This window comes from Canis aureus, chromosome 32 (assembly GCF_053574225.1).
Source record: "Canis aureus isolate CA01 chromosome 32, VMU_Caureus_v.1.0, whole genome shotgun sequence".
NCBI classification, from domain to species: domain Eukaryota; kingdom Metazoa; phylum Chordata; class Mammalia; order Carnivora; family Canidae; genus Canis; species Canis aureus.
The window spans coordinates 35418764-35434528 of NC_135642.1; the positions used below are offsets into that span (position 1 = coordinate 35418764).

General features: G+C 43.0%; 1 protein-coding gene across 4 annotated transcripts in view; it reads left to right on the forward strand.

The window, feature by feature from the left end:
* The window catches only part of DIS3L (DIS3 like exosome 3'-5' exoribonuclease), a 33555-nt gene extending 19348 nt beyond the window's left edge, over positions 1 to 14207 (forward strand). For 2 of the 4 annotated variants that reach the window (XM_077881555.1, XM_077881553.1), the window contains exons 7-17: positions 602 to 781; positions 2886 to 3055; positions 4233 to 4394; positions 6291 to 6538; positions 7111 to 7203; positions 9440 to 9973; positions 10771 to 10925; positions 11027 to 11205; positions 12472 to 12617; positions 13357 to 13531; positions 13619 to 14207. In XM_077881555.1, coding sequence (XP_077737681.1) covers positions 602 to 781; positions 2886 to 3055; positions 4233 to 4394; positions 6291 to 6538; positions 7111 to 7203; positions 9440 to 9973; positions 10771 to 10925; positions 11027 to 11205; positions 12472 to 12617; positions 13357 to 13531; positions 13619 to 13927 — 2351 coding nt within the window. In that variant the 3' untranslated portion in view covers positions 13928 to 14207. Of the gene's footprint in view, positions 1 to 601; positions 782 to 2885; positions 3056 to 4232; positions 4395 to 6290; positions 6539 to 7110; positions 7204 to 9439; positions 9974 to 10770; positions 10926 to 11026; positions 11206 to 12471; positions 12618 to 13356; positions 13532 to 13618 lie in introns of those variants that run through there. The other 2 variants (XM_077881556.1, XM_077881557.1) reach the window with 2 other exon arrangements.
* The last annotated feature ends 1558 nt before the right edge of the window (positions 14208 to 15765 follow it).

Below are 15765 nucleotides of genomic sequence, written 5' to 3' on the forward strand. Positions count from 1 at the left end.
AGAATATAGTTCTGAGGGCCTCGATGGCAGGGTGGAAAACACCCAGTGGCTCTCCGGCTGCTGCTCGTGAGCTGGCTGTGTCCGTGGTTCCTCGGCCTGCCGACCGCTCCCTGGCTGCGTGGCCTCCTGGAACGCTGTGGGCTCACATAGCCTCACGCAGGGGCCTATTACCTACCATGAGAGACGGGTGAGGTAGGCCTTATAAAAGCACCTGACGAGGGATCCCTGGGTGGCGCAGCGGTTTGGTGCCTGCCTTTGGCCCAGGGCGCGATCCTGGAGACCCGGGATCGAATCCCACATCAGGCTCCCGGTGCATGGAGCCTGCTTCTCCCTCTGCCTGTGTCTCTGCCTCTCTCTCTCTCTGTGACTATAATTAATTAATTAATTAATAAATAAATAAATAAATGCATGCATGCATGCACCTGACGTCATAGGACACGGTGACAGCGTTTCCTCATTCCTAACCTGTGGAATGAGGTTTGGCTTCACCTTTGAAGGGGGAGGAAGCTTTTATTTGCAGGGACGCTGATGAGACGTCAGATTCATGATGTGTGGCATCCCCCTGGCTTTATGGGGTCTCTGTGTGCCCGCCCAAACACAGGTTTAGTCAGTGACATCCTCATCCACGGGATGAAGGCTCGAAACCGCTCCATTCACGGCGACGTGGTAGTCGTGGAACTGCTCCCTAAAAATGAATGGAAGGGAAGAACCGCCGCCCTGTGTGAGAATGACAGCGATGACAAGGCCTCGGGAGACCCCCCGAGTGAGCCCATGCCCACAGGTGAGCCTGCCAGCCGGCCTCCCAACTCACCAGTGCGCCCGTGGGACGTGCCCCCGCCCTCTCTGTGACGACCCAGAAATACTACGGCTCTCGGGGCTCGGTATCATTTCTTTCCTCCATTACTAGTTCCCTTTTTCTGTAGTTTTATGTTCTTCTCCTCAGCATCCCAATGTGCTGTCGTACCCCCCATCCTAGAACAGAACAAGACCAGAAATCCTCTCAGGTCCCGGGTCCCCTGCAGCTACTGCCCCTTCCTCCGCCTCGGCGTGTGGCCAGCCTCAGTGGAACCCCTCGCCCTGCGTCCTCTGCTTCTTCTCTGCCCGTTGTCTCCCGAAGCCACTACATGCAGGCGCCCCCCACCCCGCAGAAACCTGTCACCTCTTGTCAAGGGCACCGGTACCTCCTTGCCCACAGCCCTCAGCACCTGTAACCCTCAGCAGCCTTCGGCCAGCAAATCACGGCCTCATCTTTGGCTTCTGGGTGCTTCGGCTCCCCTGCTGAGGCTCCTTCTCGGTCCCTTTGCTAGAGCTTCCAATCTTCTAGGCCTCTGGCATATGCCTGGGCTCCTCGCTGAGTCTCCTTCAGTCCTCTCACTCTGTTGCTCCGGCCCAGCCCCCCTTCCCAGCCTCCAGGGTCGTCTCCTCACTTGTCTCCCTGGATCTGCCCCTGAATGTCCAGTGGGCACCTCCCTTTTAACAAACTAATAACAATAAGCCTAATAACAAACAACAAGCCTAATAACAAACTCCTGACTTCTGCCCCCAAACCTGCTCCTCCCCGAGTATTCCTCCTCTCAATAAATGGCAGGTTCTTTCTACACTTGGTCAACCCAAAGCCCCTGAGATTGCCCTTGCCTTTTTCTCTCACTCATCAGCGAGTCCTGGCAGCTCTGCCTTCTTGTGTGGCCTGAATGTGGCGGGTCCCCTGCTCCACTGCTCCTGTCCTGACGTGGTCCACTAGAACCCCTTGACATGATTATCCCAGCCACCTCCTCACCCAGTGGTCTCCTGCTCCTGCCCCTACTCCCAGTGGCCTTTGCTCCACACAGGAGCCAGCCACAGGGGTCCTTTCAAAGGTCTTTGGGTCCTGTCATATCTCTGCTCAAAGTTCTCCAGTGGCTGCCTCCTATTTCTCTAAGAATAACACCCAGAGTCTTTACTGTGGCCTAGAGTCTTGCCGGCTCGGGCTGCCTTCTGTCACTGTCTTCATCATCACTGTCCTCCTGCCGCATTGACCATCTTGCCCTCTGCCACTGAAAATGAGCTTTCCCCAAACCTCCTCACACCAACCTCCCTCACTTCAAGTCTCTGCTCAGATTGTCACTTCATTGAAAATAGCTGCCAGTGCTGGCCCTGTATCACTCTGGGTCACCTTACCTGCTTTGTATCTTTCTTGGCAAAAATCACCACCTTCCATGTATTTTTTTTTTTATTGTCTTTTTCCCTCCAGGTGTCCAGACTAGAATATCCACTCTAGAAAATCAAGGACTTTGTCTGTTCTGATACTGCTACATTCCCTGCACCTAGAACAGGGCCTCATAATATTTGTGAAAAGATAGCCCTTTTAACTATTAGAGTTTGGCTTATTTTCTTGACCTGGTCAGTGATGCTGGCAAGTGTTGTATATGAGATTTAACGGTTTGCATACTTCACCGTATGCAGTGGTGGCTCAAATGATCTTGGCTGGTGGGAAAATGCAAGGAAGACAGTGAAATTGCACAGGAGAGTGCATGAGTTTAAAAAAAAAAAAATGAAATCACTGGCTTTTCCCAATGCACCAAAACCTGAAATTGATAAGGAGAGGGCAAAAGAGAGTGTGGGACTAATGGGACTAATGGATCCTAAGTGTCACGTCAGACCCCACGGCAGAAAGGGCAAACTGATGATGTTATTTAAAAAAATTATCTCTCTTTCAGAAGATTAACCATCTTAATAGTAAAATGCTAGGAAGGCAAATGTTTAAGCATCTGTCAACTTGTATGGATGTGCTTGATACAAATAGGACGTTGTGTTTTCCTGTTTTCTTCCTCACTGGTGAACCAGTTAGCGTCCAGAGAGGTAACATCTCACCAGCTAAGGCCTTACTTTGTTTTGTTTTCCCAAAGGCAGAGTGGTGGGCATCCTTCAGAAGAACTGGCGGGATTATGTGGTGACATTTCCATCCAAAGAAGAGGTCCAGTCTCAGGGCAAAAATGCTCAGAAAATCCTCGTTACACCTTGGGATTACAGAATTCCCAAAATCCGAATTAGCACTCAGCAAGCAGAAGCCCTCCAGGTAGCTGACGTCGTACTTCTCCCGGTTTTCCTCCTGCCTTTGGCAGCTCTTGCGCTATCCCAGAAAACATTGTTAGTTCCTTTGCATAAGAAGGGGTGAATTATTGATGGCATCTGGCATTTCGAGATCCTGTTTTTTAAAAATTCTAAATATATAGTGCTCACTTCAGCAGCACAAATGAAAATTCTAAATATATAGAACCATCTGTTAAGTAGTCCTTGGTTAATAAATGAAGGCCAGAGAGAAACTGTCCTAGAAAGAGCTGTGTAGGACAACTACAGAGTACATACATTATCCAGCTGTCCAACACAGAAACTTTCAATAGATATGCTTTGCCAACACTAACAAGCTTTCTTCCAGCCAGCGATATAGAAATACGATCACTCTGCCCTGTAGGGATGATATAGTGGTACTTCACCGAATCGATTATCCATAAAAGGATATAACACTGGACAGAAGACATAAACAAGGAAGTTAGAAGTTAACCTTTCTGGTGTCGAAGAGTACAGGCATGACCTAATTTGATTTGCCTGATGCTTTACAGTTTGTAAATGAGACCTTGTAGCAGGATGTCCCGAGCCAATAACTGTGTTGTTGTGCACCGAGCCAATAACTGGGTCATTGTGCACCCTTTACATCTTTTGAGGCCTTCCGCAGGCTCTCGGAGGCCAGCTTCGACCATTGCCTTCCATACCCATGATTTACTGGAATTTGGGGGCAGTGAGGTTTATTTCACACTGACCCCTCCTTCCCCATCAAAAGATGTCCTTAAAAATAAGAAAGTAACTTCCAAGAAAGTAGAAAGTCACTCCTGCACTGGCAAAATTGAGATTTGTGTTTTGAAAATGACTTTGTACTATGCACGATGGGGTGTTCCTTTGTGTTGCAAATGTTAACTAGAATGGGTTACAGTTGGCTTTCTTTAAGAGACTAAAATTTCCAGCCTTCTTCTGTGATGTGGAGAGCTCTTGCCTCCTGCTAAAGCCCCAGGCCAAGCAGTTACATAACCATCTGGCAATTTAGTAAAACAGCAAGAACCAAAACAAAAACCAAAACCCACCATTAAACTGGCCACTCTTTTTGGAGCTTGATGCTGTTTGTCTTGTCTGGTGCTTCTCATTGACCCACTTAATTCCTGGTGCCGGGCTGATGGGGTTTGTTTTCTCTTTTCGTGCAGGACTTCAGGGTGGTTGTACGCATCGATTCCTGGGAATCGACATCCGTGTATCCGAATGGACATTTTGTGCGCGTTTTAGGAAGAATCGGGGACCTAGAAGGAGAAATTGCAACCATCTTGGTGGAAAACAGTATTTCAGTTGTCCCTTTCTCCGAAGCTCAGGTGTGCTTTCCCAGAGTCCTTTGGTCTGGTTAAAGACATCCTGTACAGTTTCTCTTTGCATTTGTTATTTGTTTCATGATTAAGAAGAAAAACCTCTGTACTGTGTAACTACTCACTAAAGCCACAGATAATAGAAGAATCTCACTCCTCTCTATTCTGGGTTTGGACCAGATTGAAGTCAGCACCAAGTGCATAGTTAGTTTCCGAGAGCCTCACAAGCTCTCAAATTTTTACATTTTCCAACTGTGCTTAAAAATGATATGTCAGTGTCTTATTGTCAGTACACATCCATCCCCGGCAGCTGCAAGAGTGCCTAGTTACAGACCCTACTGGGCTCCACTCCCTGTCCTAATCACTCACCCAGAGGCCTGCACAGAGCCGCAGGGAGCAGCTTTTGGGGTTCTATACATCTCTGACCCCCGGGTCAAAAAATCATGCTCATGAAATAGTTTTTGTAACCTCTTCAGAAAATACAAGTTCAATAAACATAAAACATTAGCTATTTCCATCACTTTGTGATCTTGTAAAATGCTCATAAATCTTGTTTATTATTCTTGCACAATATACCTATAGTGTCCCCATGCTATTTCCTGTTCTGATTCTTTCATGTAAAATTATTTCTATATATTGGTATAGCGACATCTTCGTAGTTATGGTAAATTATTGCCTATCAATGTACTCTGCTTGGTTTAAGTATTCCTCAGTTGCTGGGCATTGGACTGTTTAATTTTTCACTAGTGTAAGAAATGCTACTTCACACATTTTTATAAACAGTGCTTCCCCCACCCCCCTTTTCCATCATTTTTCTTGGGATGTAATCCTTAAAGTAAGATTACCAAGTCAAAGGGCATAAAAAATTTAAGTGGCTTTTATTATGTATCGGCAGATTGTTCTCCCGAAAAATTGGACCAGTTTGCATTGCCATCAAGAGTGTATGGGTGTTCTTATTTTCATTATAGTTTTTGACAGAACAGTAGCTATAAGAGAAAAATATTTTAGAAAATTTTACATTAAATTTTTATGTTTAACATTAGTTTCTGGAAATTATTTGTTGACTTGTTTTGACAGCTCTTAGTGAAAATGTTAGAATAAAATAAAGCATGGATTAGACTTCCCAGGACTAGAATTTTCTCTTCCCATTTAGCCTACTTAACTGTAAATTGATGGCCTAAACAGATAATAATAGAAAGTGCCCTAGATTGGTCCTGCTCAAATTATCTTTAAGGAACTCTCTCTTAGTACTTGGGACATGTTGATTTTTTTTTTTTTTCAGGGCTTGACTTGAATTAAAAGCTCAACTACATTTAAACAAGTGGATCATTTGAAAATGGGGTAGAGGTTGTGCTCTTTATGAGCCACCCTTCATCTTTGCTCTGGCCTCCATAACAAAAGAAGCTGTTGGGAACTAGCGTGTTTCCTGCCAGACTGTAAGGGTCTTCAGGGGCAGGGGACACTCTTCTTCTGGGCTCCTGACCTTTCCAGAGCCTAGCACCATTCCTGACACACGTTAGGCACCTAAGCAATAATTACTGATGGAAAGAAGCAAATAGGGATCCCTGGGTGGCGCAGCGGTTTGGCGCCTGCCTTTGGCCCAGGGCGCGATCCTGGAGACCCGGGATCGAATCCCACGTCAGGCTCCCGGTGCATGGAGCCTGCTTCTCCCTCTGCCTGTGTCTCTGCCTCTCTCTCTCTCTCTCTCTCTCTCTCTCTGTGACTATCATAAATAAATAAAAATTTAAAAAAAATTTATAAAAAGAAAGAAGCAAATATAGGTTAATTGCAAAAAGATACTGGGGAATGAATGGGATTTCCACAAGGCTGCAGTGAGAATATTCGGGAGCAGATTTTCCTTAGGCAGCTTGTGATGTGAGAACTGAATGTCTGATTCTTGTGCAGATGTGCGAGATGCCAGTCAATACTCCTGGAAACCCCTGGAAGGTGAGTCCTGAAGAGGAACGAGAACGTAAAGACTTGAGAGAAACCCATCTGGTGTTCAGCATTGACCCGAAAGGCTGCGAAGATGTGGACGACACGCTCTCGGTCAGGACCTTAGCTAATGGCAGCTTGGAGCTTGGGGTCCATATTGCAGACGTGACGCACTTCGTGCCGCCAAGTTCCTACATCGACACCGAAGCTAGAACCAGGTGATGATGCCATCTGACAGCAGCCCTGTGATGCGAACCTGTTCCATAACTCCCTCGTTTCAGATTTGCAAAACAGGGCTTTCAGTTTTTTGTGCAACTCTGCCCAGAGAAAAAAATCCCTCCTAGAGAAAAAAAACGGAGGAGGTCCACTTCCTTCCCCTTTGCCTTTAGAGAAATAGCTCCTTGATCAGTTTACCTTTCCTTTCTTTCCCAGAACCTTTCCACCGACTTCCCTTCTAAATCGCCATGAGTTGAATTTTCTGCGTGTGGATGCTATTTTCTATAAACACTGGCTCATTACACTCTCATTTTTCTTGGACAATGAAGATTCATGTCATTTTTTCTTTCCTTTTTATGTCAGTGGAAGAGTATTCAGCCCAAGGCAGTCTCCCTTAGAAAAGTGGGAACCTGGGAATAGCTTGATTACCCAGTCTGCTGCACTTTATGAAAAAGTAGCAGCCTTGGGGGATCTGCACTGAGGACTTGGCCAATTCCCTCCCTGCAGCCCCTGCAGTCAGCACTTCTGCTTCTCGCTGCTGAAGGTCACGCACCTGCGTATGTGTCATTCACAGGGCCACCACGTACTATTTAGCAGACCGTCGCTATGACATGCTGCCCTCCATCCTCAGCGCTGATCTGTGCTCCCTCCTGGGAGGCGTTGATAGGTGAGTTTGTTCCTGACTTTTTTTTTTTTTTTAGCACCAGACTGTCTTGGCTTTTCTGTGATGCCTAGCGCTCTTGCTTCTAGCCTCTTTCTCCTCTTCTTTTGAATACACTCTACCCCTTGCTCCCCACCCTTGTTTCCACCGCCCCCACCCCCCAGCCCCGGACCCTCTGTGCCACTTATTTGTAGGCCACTTTATTTCTTTAGCTCTCCCTTTTCTTCTTGTCTTTTCTGTCTAGCTATGAGGATGCTTCTCCCTCTGTTGGCTTTTTAAACTCAGCTAAAGTCTGGGAACAAATGCATAGGACATTATGCACGTGGATTCCCTGGTTGAGGCTATTTTGCATGAGGATCATGAACTTGGGGAGTTCTTTATTTGTTGTAGTTAACATTTATATCTACCTTTGAATATGTAATAAGACTATATAGTCCAAAATTCATAGATTCTAAAAAATATTTAATGAAAGGCTCCCCTCCTATCACTTGGCCCCAGTTACCAATATCTCATGTATTTTTCTAGATATAATGTATATACACACAAATGGACATATGGTCTCTGTTTCATACACAACTGGTGACATTTTATATAATATATATATGCGTGTGTGCGCGTGCATGCTTTCAGCAGCTTTTTTATTTCTCTTAACAATACAGTGTGGAGGGATCCCTGGGTGGCACAGTGGTTTGGCGCCTGCCTTTGGCCCAGGGCGCGATCCTGGAGACCCGGGATCGAATCCCACGTCGGGCTCCCAGTGCATGGAGCCTGCTTCTCCCTCTGCCTGTGTCTCTGCCTCTCTCTCTCTCTGTGACTATCATAAATAAATAAAAATTAAAAAAAAAAAAACTCCTTTGGCTCAGGGTGCGATCCTGGAGACCCGGGATCGAGTCCCACGTCGGGCTCCTGGTGCATGGAGCCTGCTTCTCCCTCTGCCTGTGTCTCTGCCTCTCTCTCTCTCTCTCTCTCTCTCTCTGTGACTATCATAAATAAATAAAAATTAAAAAAAAAATTAAAAAAAAAAAAAAAAAAACCAATACAGTGTGGAGACTATTCCACGTTAACAGTTGCTTATCTATGGAAATTTAGATTATTTTCAGACTTGTGCTATTACAAACAAAACTACACCGAATTACATGGAACATAGGTCATTGCACATGTTTAAAAGTATAGTATGCTTAGAGGATGAATTCCTAGAAGTGGAATTTCTGTGTCAAAGGATAAATGCATTTGTGTTTAGATAGATGTAATCAAATTGCCCTCCATAAGGGTTACACCAATTACAGTCCCACCATCAATGTGTGAGAATGCTTTCTCCAAAAGTCTTGCCAACACATGTTGCATTTTTTATCTTTGCCAATTTGAGATGAAAATGGTATCTTACTTAGGTGGTTTTAATTTGCATTTTTCCTTTTATGAATAAGGTTAAGCATTTTTGTGTATGTTTAACAGTCATTTATGTATGTATCCTTTTCTGTGAACTGTTTCATGTTCCTTTCCCATTTTTTTTTTGAGTTCTCCATTTCTGTAATTGATTTATAAGAACTCTTTACATATTAGGAAAATTAACCTTTTGTTTTTTTATACAAGTTGCTAATGTTGCGTATGTTTTTAAACAGTGATTTGGTGGCAAAGTGGTTCTTTACTAAATACACTTTTTTGCTAATTAACTACCGTCGAGAGCGATATGATAATTCAGTGTTACTCTATAGGATTTGAAAGGCTTGCTTTCTTCTACTTTACTAAAGAGCCCACCAGACGTGGCTCTCTCAGTGCTATGCTAGTCTAACTAAACAGGAGAACTGTAAGATAGCCTGTGTGACATTACATGTGAACTCCTTTCAGATTTGCTCAGAGCTCAGCAGAACCTAAAGTTGGTTTTAATTTTAAATAGTTTTTTTTTTAAGATTTTATTTATTCATGAGAAGAGAGAGAGAGAGAGAGAGAGAGGTAGAGACACAGGCAGAGGGAGAAGCAGGCCCCAAGCAGGGAGCCCGACGTGGGACTCGATCCGGGGACCCCAGGACCACGCCCTGGGCCGGAGGTGGTGCTAAACCGCTGAACCACCCAGGGATCCCTAATTTTAAATAGTTTTGTAGTAAATAGTGGAATGTTTGGATTGAGACATTGGTCCAGAAACCTGTAGCATTGTCATTTCTTTTAAGTCACATGTAGGGTCTAGTTCTCCTTGCTTCAAAAATGGAAGAATGGAGTGATAATGCCAGCATTACTGGTTTTGTAGGTATGCTGTAAGTGTGATCTGGGAGTTGGATAGAACCTCCTATGAAATTAAGAACGTGTGGTTCGGCAGAACCATCATCCGATCAGCCTACAAACTGTTTTATGAAGCGGCCCAGGAACTGCTGGATGGAAACGTCACCGTGGTTGAGGATATTCCAGAACTCAAAAACCTGGACACGAAGAGCAGACAAGCCAAGCTAGAGGAGCTAGTGTGGGCCCTTGGAAAGTTGACGGACATAGCGCGTCACATCCGAGCTAAGCGAGACCGTTGTGGTGCCCTGGAGCTGGAGGGGGTAGAGGTTCGTGTTCAGCTGGATGAAAAAAAGAACATCCATGACCTCATCCCCAAGCAGCCCCTGGAAGTCCATGAGACCGTGGCTGAGTGCATGATCCTGGCCAACCACTGGGTAGCCCGGAAAATCTGGGAAAGCTTCCCTCATCAGGCCTTGCTGCGCCAACACCCTCCTCCACACCAGGAATTTTTTTCTGAACTGCGAGAATGTGCTAAAGCCAAAGGCTTCTTCATAGATACACGGTAACTCCTCTGAGGGGGCAGAGCAATGGCAGGAGTGCTGCACACTTATTTATCTTGCAGTAGTTCTTAAAATGTGACAGTCAGATCTTTGACCAAAAATAGAAAGCTTCTTGGCTCTCTTCATTTACCATAATGTAGGTATAGAGATTAAAATTAAAGTGAGTTTATTTAGGCATAGTTTTGATCTACAATTTGTAATGCAGAAGTAAGGAACCTGTTTCCCTTGGTTTAAATTCATAACCCTACAGGCAAACACCAAGTAATCCTATTTATTTCAATACTTTATTTCAAGTATTTGACCACCTACTATATGCTGGATGTTAACCACATAGGTATCAGTACATACTTCAGAAATGTATTTAAATTGATACACTTTATTTTTTTTTAAGATTTTATTTATTTATTTCAAAGCTATGCTGTTAGGTGTATAAAGGTTCTTCCTTGTTTTTTTTTTTTTTTTTTTAAGATTTTTATTTATGTATTCATGAGAGACACACAGAGACACTCCCTGCAGGGAGCCCAATGCAGAACTGAATCCCTGGACCCCAGGATCACGACCTGAGCCAGAGGCAGCTGCTCAACCACTGAGCCACCCAGGCGCCCCCACTTACTTTGTTTAAATCTCAAAAGCAAACTAGATTTCTGTAGTTGAAAAGAGTTGCTTCTAAAACATATCCAAAATAAAATTTCTTCAGAGTGATGAGTGAAAGATTTCCCTCTGAGCGCATTGACTTGCAAATTGTTGCTGGGGACTAATATTTTCCTGTTTTTCTTTTCTTTTTTTTTTTTTTTGTCAGGTCCAATAAAACACTGGCTGATTCTCTGGATAATGCAAATGACCCCAACGATCCCATTGTAAACAGGTTGCTGCGATCCATGGCCACACAGGCCATGTCTAATGCACTGTATTTCTCCACGGGGTCATGTGCGGAGGAAGAGTTCCATCATTATGGTGAATGATAGCATTTTCTTTTGTGTGGCCATAACCTTGAGCAGGTTGTTTAACAAAGTGTATTTTTTTGTTGATTTCCATCTTTTGGTTTCTTTTTGAAGGCCTTGCATTAGATAAATATACCCACTTTACATCTCCAATAAGAAGATATTCAGATATCGTAGTACACCGATTATTAATGGCAGCCATTTCAAAAGATAAGAAAATGGAAATTAAGGACAATTTGTTAAGCAACAAAGATCTTGAGGAATTATGCAGACATATCAACAACAGAAACCGAGTAAGAAGGGATTTTAAATTCTCTTATCCATCATCTCTTTTCCTAAGAGAATATATCAGCTTTTTTGTATGGTAGAAAAAAGTACCATATATTCTAGTGAATTAAATTCTAGCATTATTCTAACCATTGAGATAACATGAAAAACTGTAAAGTTTCTTGTCTAGCTCTCAATACATTTATAAATATTATGAAGTCACTTAATGTGGGTTTAGGAGATTTAACCATGAGTTAGATGTTTTTCCCAAAATGTAGAAACATAAAAGATCAAATTATTATCTTACCACCCAGAGATAGCCATTATTCACCCTTCTAGACGATGCTTTATTTTAACAAATATGGCACCATACCTGCTCTCTGAACTCTTTTGCACCTGACATATCTGTTACTGACAACACCACTTTAGAGTAATTACATCTTTGTTTTAAAAGCTGCTCTGTATTTTAATTCCTGTTGTTTGCTAGTGGCTACATTATTGTACAGCATAGAATAAGGGCATTTGGTGATACAGGAAAAATTGGAAACTACCTAAATGTGTAATATAATTTTTGTATCCTGTATGCTAGTTCACTGCTACGCAGTATTATAGCCACTAGCTATGTAGGCTATTTAAATTCTTAAAAATTAGATTAAAAGCTCAGTTCCTCAGTTGCACTAGCCACGTTTCACATTCTCAGTAGATGTATGTGGCTAGTGGCTCCCTTTGGGGCCACCTAGATCTATAGAGCATTTCCATCATTGCAGAAAGGTCCGTTGGGCAGTACTGTTCTAGGCAATTCAGTTTATACCCCTCCTTGTATATACACTTCTACAGACTTCTCAGATTGTTGCCTGGATATATTCCTGGCAGTAATTAATTGCTGCATAAATAAAACTTTGATACATATTACTAAATTGCCCTCCAGAATAGCAGTACTAATTTATACTTAGAGCAGCAGGATTTGTGGTAGGACAGCCTTGAAAATAAAGGTGAGGCATGGATATGGATATTCTCCTCTACCTGAATGAACTGTAAGGGATTCTAAATAACAAACAGGGCTTTTTTGTTGTTGTTGTTTTTAACAGGTTGTTTTCTTAAAAGACATTTTTGAGAGAATGATTGTTTGATGGTTAGGTTCCCACAAAATTGATTTAATTCATAATAGAGAAGAATATTTGTATGAATAGTTTTCTAGAGGCCTGCCTTTTTAAAGACATTGTTTCTGTAGGAGTTTGAGTTCTGTGTTTTCCCCAGGAATGTCCGCATGCTTCACATTGTGCTTCTTACAGGCAGCACAGCATTCTCAGAAGCAATCTACTGAGCTCTTCCAGTGCATGTATTTTAAAGACAAAGACCCAGAGAATGAGGAGCGTTGCATATCTGATGGAGTTATATATTCAATTAGAACAAATGGTGTGCTTGTATTTATACCAAGGTATGTTACATCTAATACATCTAATGTTAATAGTTAAGAAATCATAGTTACACTAGGGGCGTCTGAGTGGCTCAGTTGGTTAAGCATCTGCCTTCAGCTCAGGTCATGATCTCTGGGTCCTGGGATAGAGCCCCATATAGTTGGACTTCCTGCTCAGCAGGGAGTCTTCTCCTTTTCCTTCTGCTTCACCCCATACCCACACACCCTGCTCATGCTCTCAAATAAAATCTTAAAAAAAAAAAAAAATCATAGTTAAACTAAGTGTAGAACACAAACAGTATATTACATATAAACTACTAAAATACAACTATTTGGGTACTGATGTACGTAATGTAATAGAATAATGCACTATGTAAGTATAAAAGTAGGGTGGCTCAGTTAAGCATTTGACTCTTGACCTCAGCTCAGGTTGTGATGGTACGGTTGTGAGTTCAAGCCCCACGTTGGGATCCACACTGGGCATGGAGCCTACTTTAAAAAAAAAAAGTATTAAATAAATAAATAAAAATAAAAATAAAAAAAGTATAAAAGATTAGCATCTAGTACATCTACATCAGTGTTGATAGGGATTTTACTTTTATTTAGCAAAATATTTTTCCATCTTCTCAGTGAAATATTTGGAGGTAAATGAGAGGGAAAGTTTTTAATCTAGAAGACTAGCTTTCTTGATTAATAAGTATACAAAATTTGTATACTAAGAATACATTATCTCTGCATTTTTTTTCTGGCAACGATTCAGATTTGGGATTAAAGGTGCTGCTTATCTCAGAAATAAAGATGGTTTAGTGATCTCATGCGGCTCAGATAGCCGTTCGGAATGGAAACCAGGATCCCTTCAACGATTTCAAAACAAAATCACCTCTACCACAACAGGAGGGGAATCTGTTACATTCCATTTGTTTGACCATGTCACAGTAAGTCCATACTTATATTAAACATTGCTTTCAACATCTAACATCAAGAATGTGATTTGGTAATACGCATTTTCTCCTTTGTGATAGGTGAGAATATCTGTACAGGCCTCTCGCTGCCATTCAGATACAATCAGGCTTGAAATAATAAGCAACAAACCGTACATGATACCAGATACAGAACTTTTTCAACAGAGCTCCCTCTTGTTAAAGAGTGATTTAGTGAAAGAAGTAACTAGATCTGTGGAGGAGGCTCAGCTTGCCCAAGAAGTCAAAGTAAACGTCATTCAGGAAGATTATCAAAAATACTGCCAAACCAAAGGAAGAAGCCTGTACACACTCCTGGAGGAGATAAGGGACCTAGCTCTCCTGGATGTTTCTAACAGTTATGTAATGTGAAATACTCTTTTTACTTCATTAAAAGAGCTGTTTTGTGAATGCTTTACCTTCTTTTTAACATTAATATCTAATGTTCCGTGTCACCTAATGTTCTAGTCCATTGGGATTCGGTAGATAGTTCACCAGTGCGCAAAACGTTTTCTCATCATTAAAGCTGCATTGAGGTGCAGTTAGGTCCCTTTGGAAACTGATTTTTCAGAAATGGATAGATCATGAGTGGTGACTCTGCAAGTCACACTGCCAGTCTCCTTTTAATAAATCCAGAATTGATTTTTGATTAGCTTGTCTCAAATCTGTTCTTTCAAAATAAGTTTTAATTTTTATTAACTGCTCCTCTGGGGCATTTGGATCACTGGCCCCTCTGACATCATGTCAGATTGACTTTTCAGTTGCTTTCTTACACATAAGATTTAGTTCTGTCCACCTACCCACTCTAAAACTCCTATGCCATGTTTGACTCAAACCTCCCCTACTATCCCCACACCAGCGGGGGAAAAGGCACAGGGAGTGGGGTGGAGTGCACAGGTAAGTACAGCCTGTTCTCTCAAACTTCCCTTTCCACCCTCTTATTTGGCCAAGTTCTCCTTGGATGGAGTTGCAGTGGCCTTGCCCTTGTTTAAGACTTGTTACTTTTTTTTCCTACTGCTGGAAAAAGAACTTTTCTTTCAGTCCTCCACTAGGCCAGTCCACAGCCAGCCAGAGGCCTGCCCACACAGCCCCTATGTTCTCGTGCTCAACTTCCTGCCTTTCAGCCAAACCATCCTTGTCACCCCATCCACAAGAGAAGTCAGCAAGCCTGATGGCCTGATGGCATAAGTCAGCAAGCCTGATGGCATGAAGATGGCCACCTGTCCTGGCTTCACAGATAAAAGCCACTTTAGCACCATTACTGTGCCAGTCTGTCTCACAAAAAGCCACCTTCTCTAGGCCCCTGGCTGGCTCAGTTGGTGGACCATGCACGCAACTCTAGATCTCAGGTTTGTTTGTTTGTTTATTTATTTATTTATTTAGATAGTCACAGAGAGAGAGAGGCAGAGACATAGGCAGAGGGAGAAGCAGGCTCCATGCACCGGGAGCCTGATGTGGGATTCAATCCAGGGTCTCCAGGATCGTGCCCTGGGCCAAAGGCAGGTGCCAAACCCTGCGCCACCCAGGGATCCCGTGCCACCCAGGGATCCCTAGATCTCAGGGTTTTAAGTTCTAGCCTCACACCATGTGTAGAGATCACTTAAAAAAATAAGATCTTAAAAAAAAAATAAATAAATAAGATCTTAAAAAACAAAGCGAGGGCAGCCCTGGTGGCGCAGCGGTTTAGTGCCACCTGCAGCCCAGGGCATGATCCTGGAGACCCGGGATTGAGTCCCACATCAGGCTGTCTGCATGGAGCCTGTTTCTCCCTCTGCCTGTGTCTCTGCCTCTCTCTCTCTCTCTGCATCTCTATGAATAAATAAAATCTTAAAAAAAAAAAAAAAAAAACGAGAAAAATAAAAGCAACCTTCCCACCTCCTAGTTTGTTAAAACTAGCTTTGCCTTTCCAGGTCCCCTGTGGAAATCTGCCATGAATCAGACCTTTAAACTTGGTTGTCAACATGGCATTTTATCTGTAATTTACTCCTCCTCCCAGCTGATAGACTCAGGCAGGACAAGCTCCAATCAGATCTTCTCACTATCTGACCCTACCACTTCTAGCCTCATATTTGCCATTCCCAAGTCTTTCTTATTTCCTAGATTTTCATTTCTGTATCACTATTGGACATGTCCTTCCCAATCCTTGGGATCTCTTCTATCAACTCAAAGGCGCCCGATGGATCCTCCCTAGATGCTCTGTTCCCCAGGAT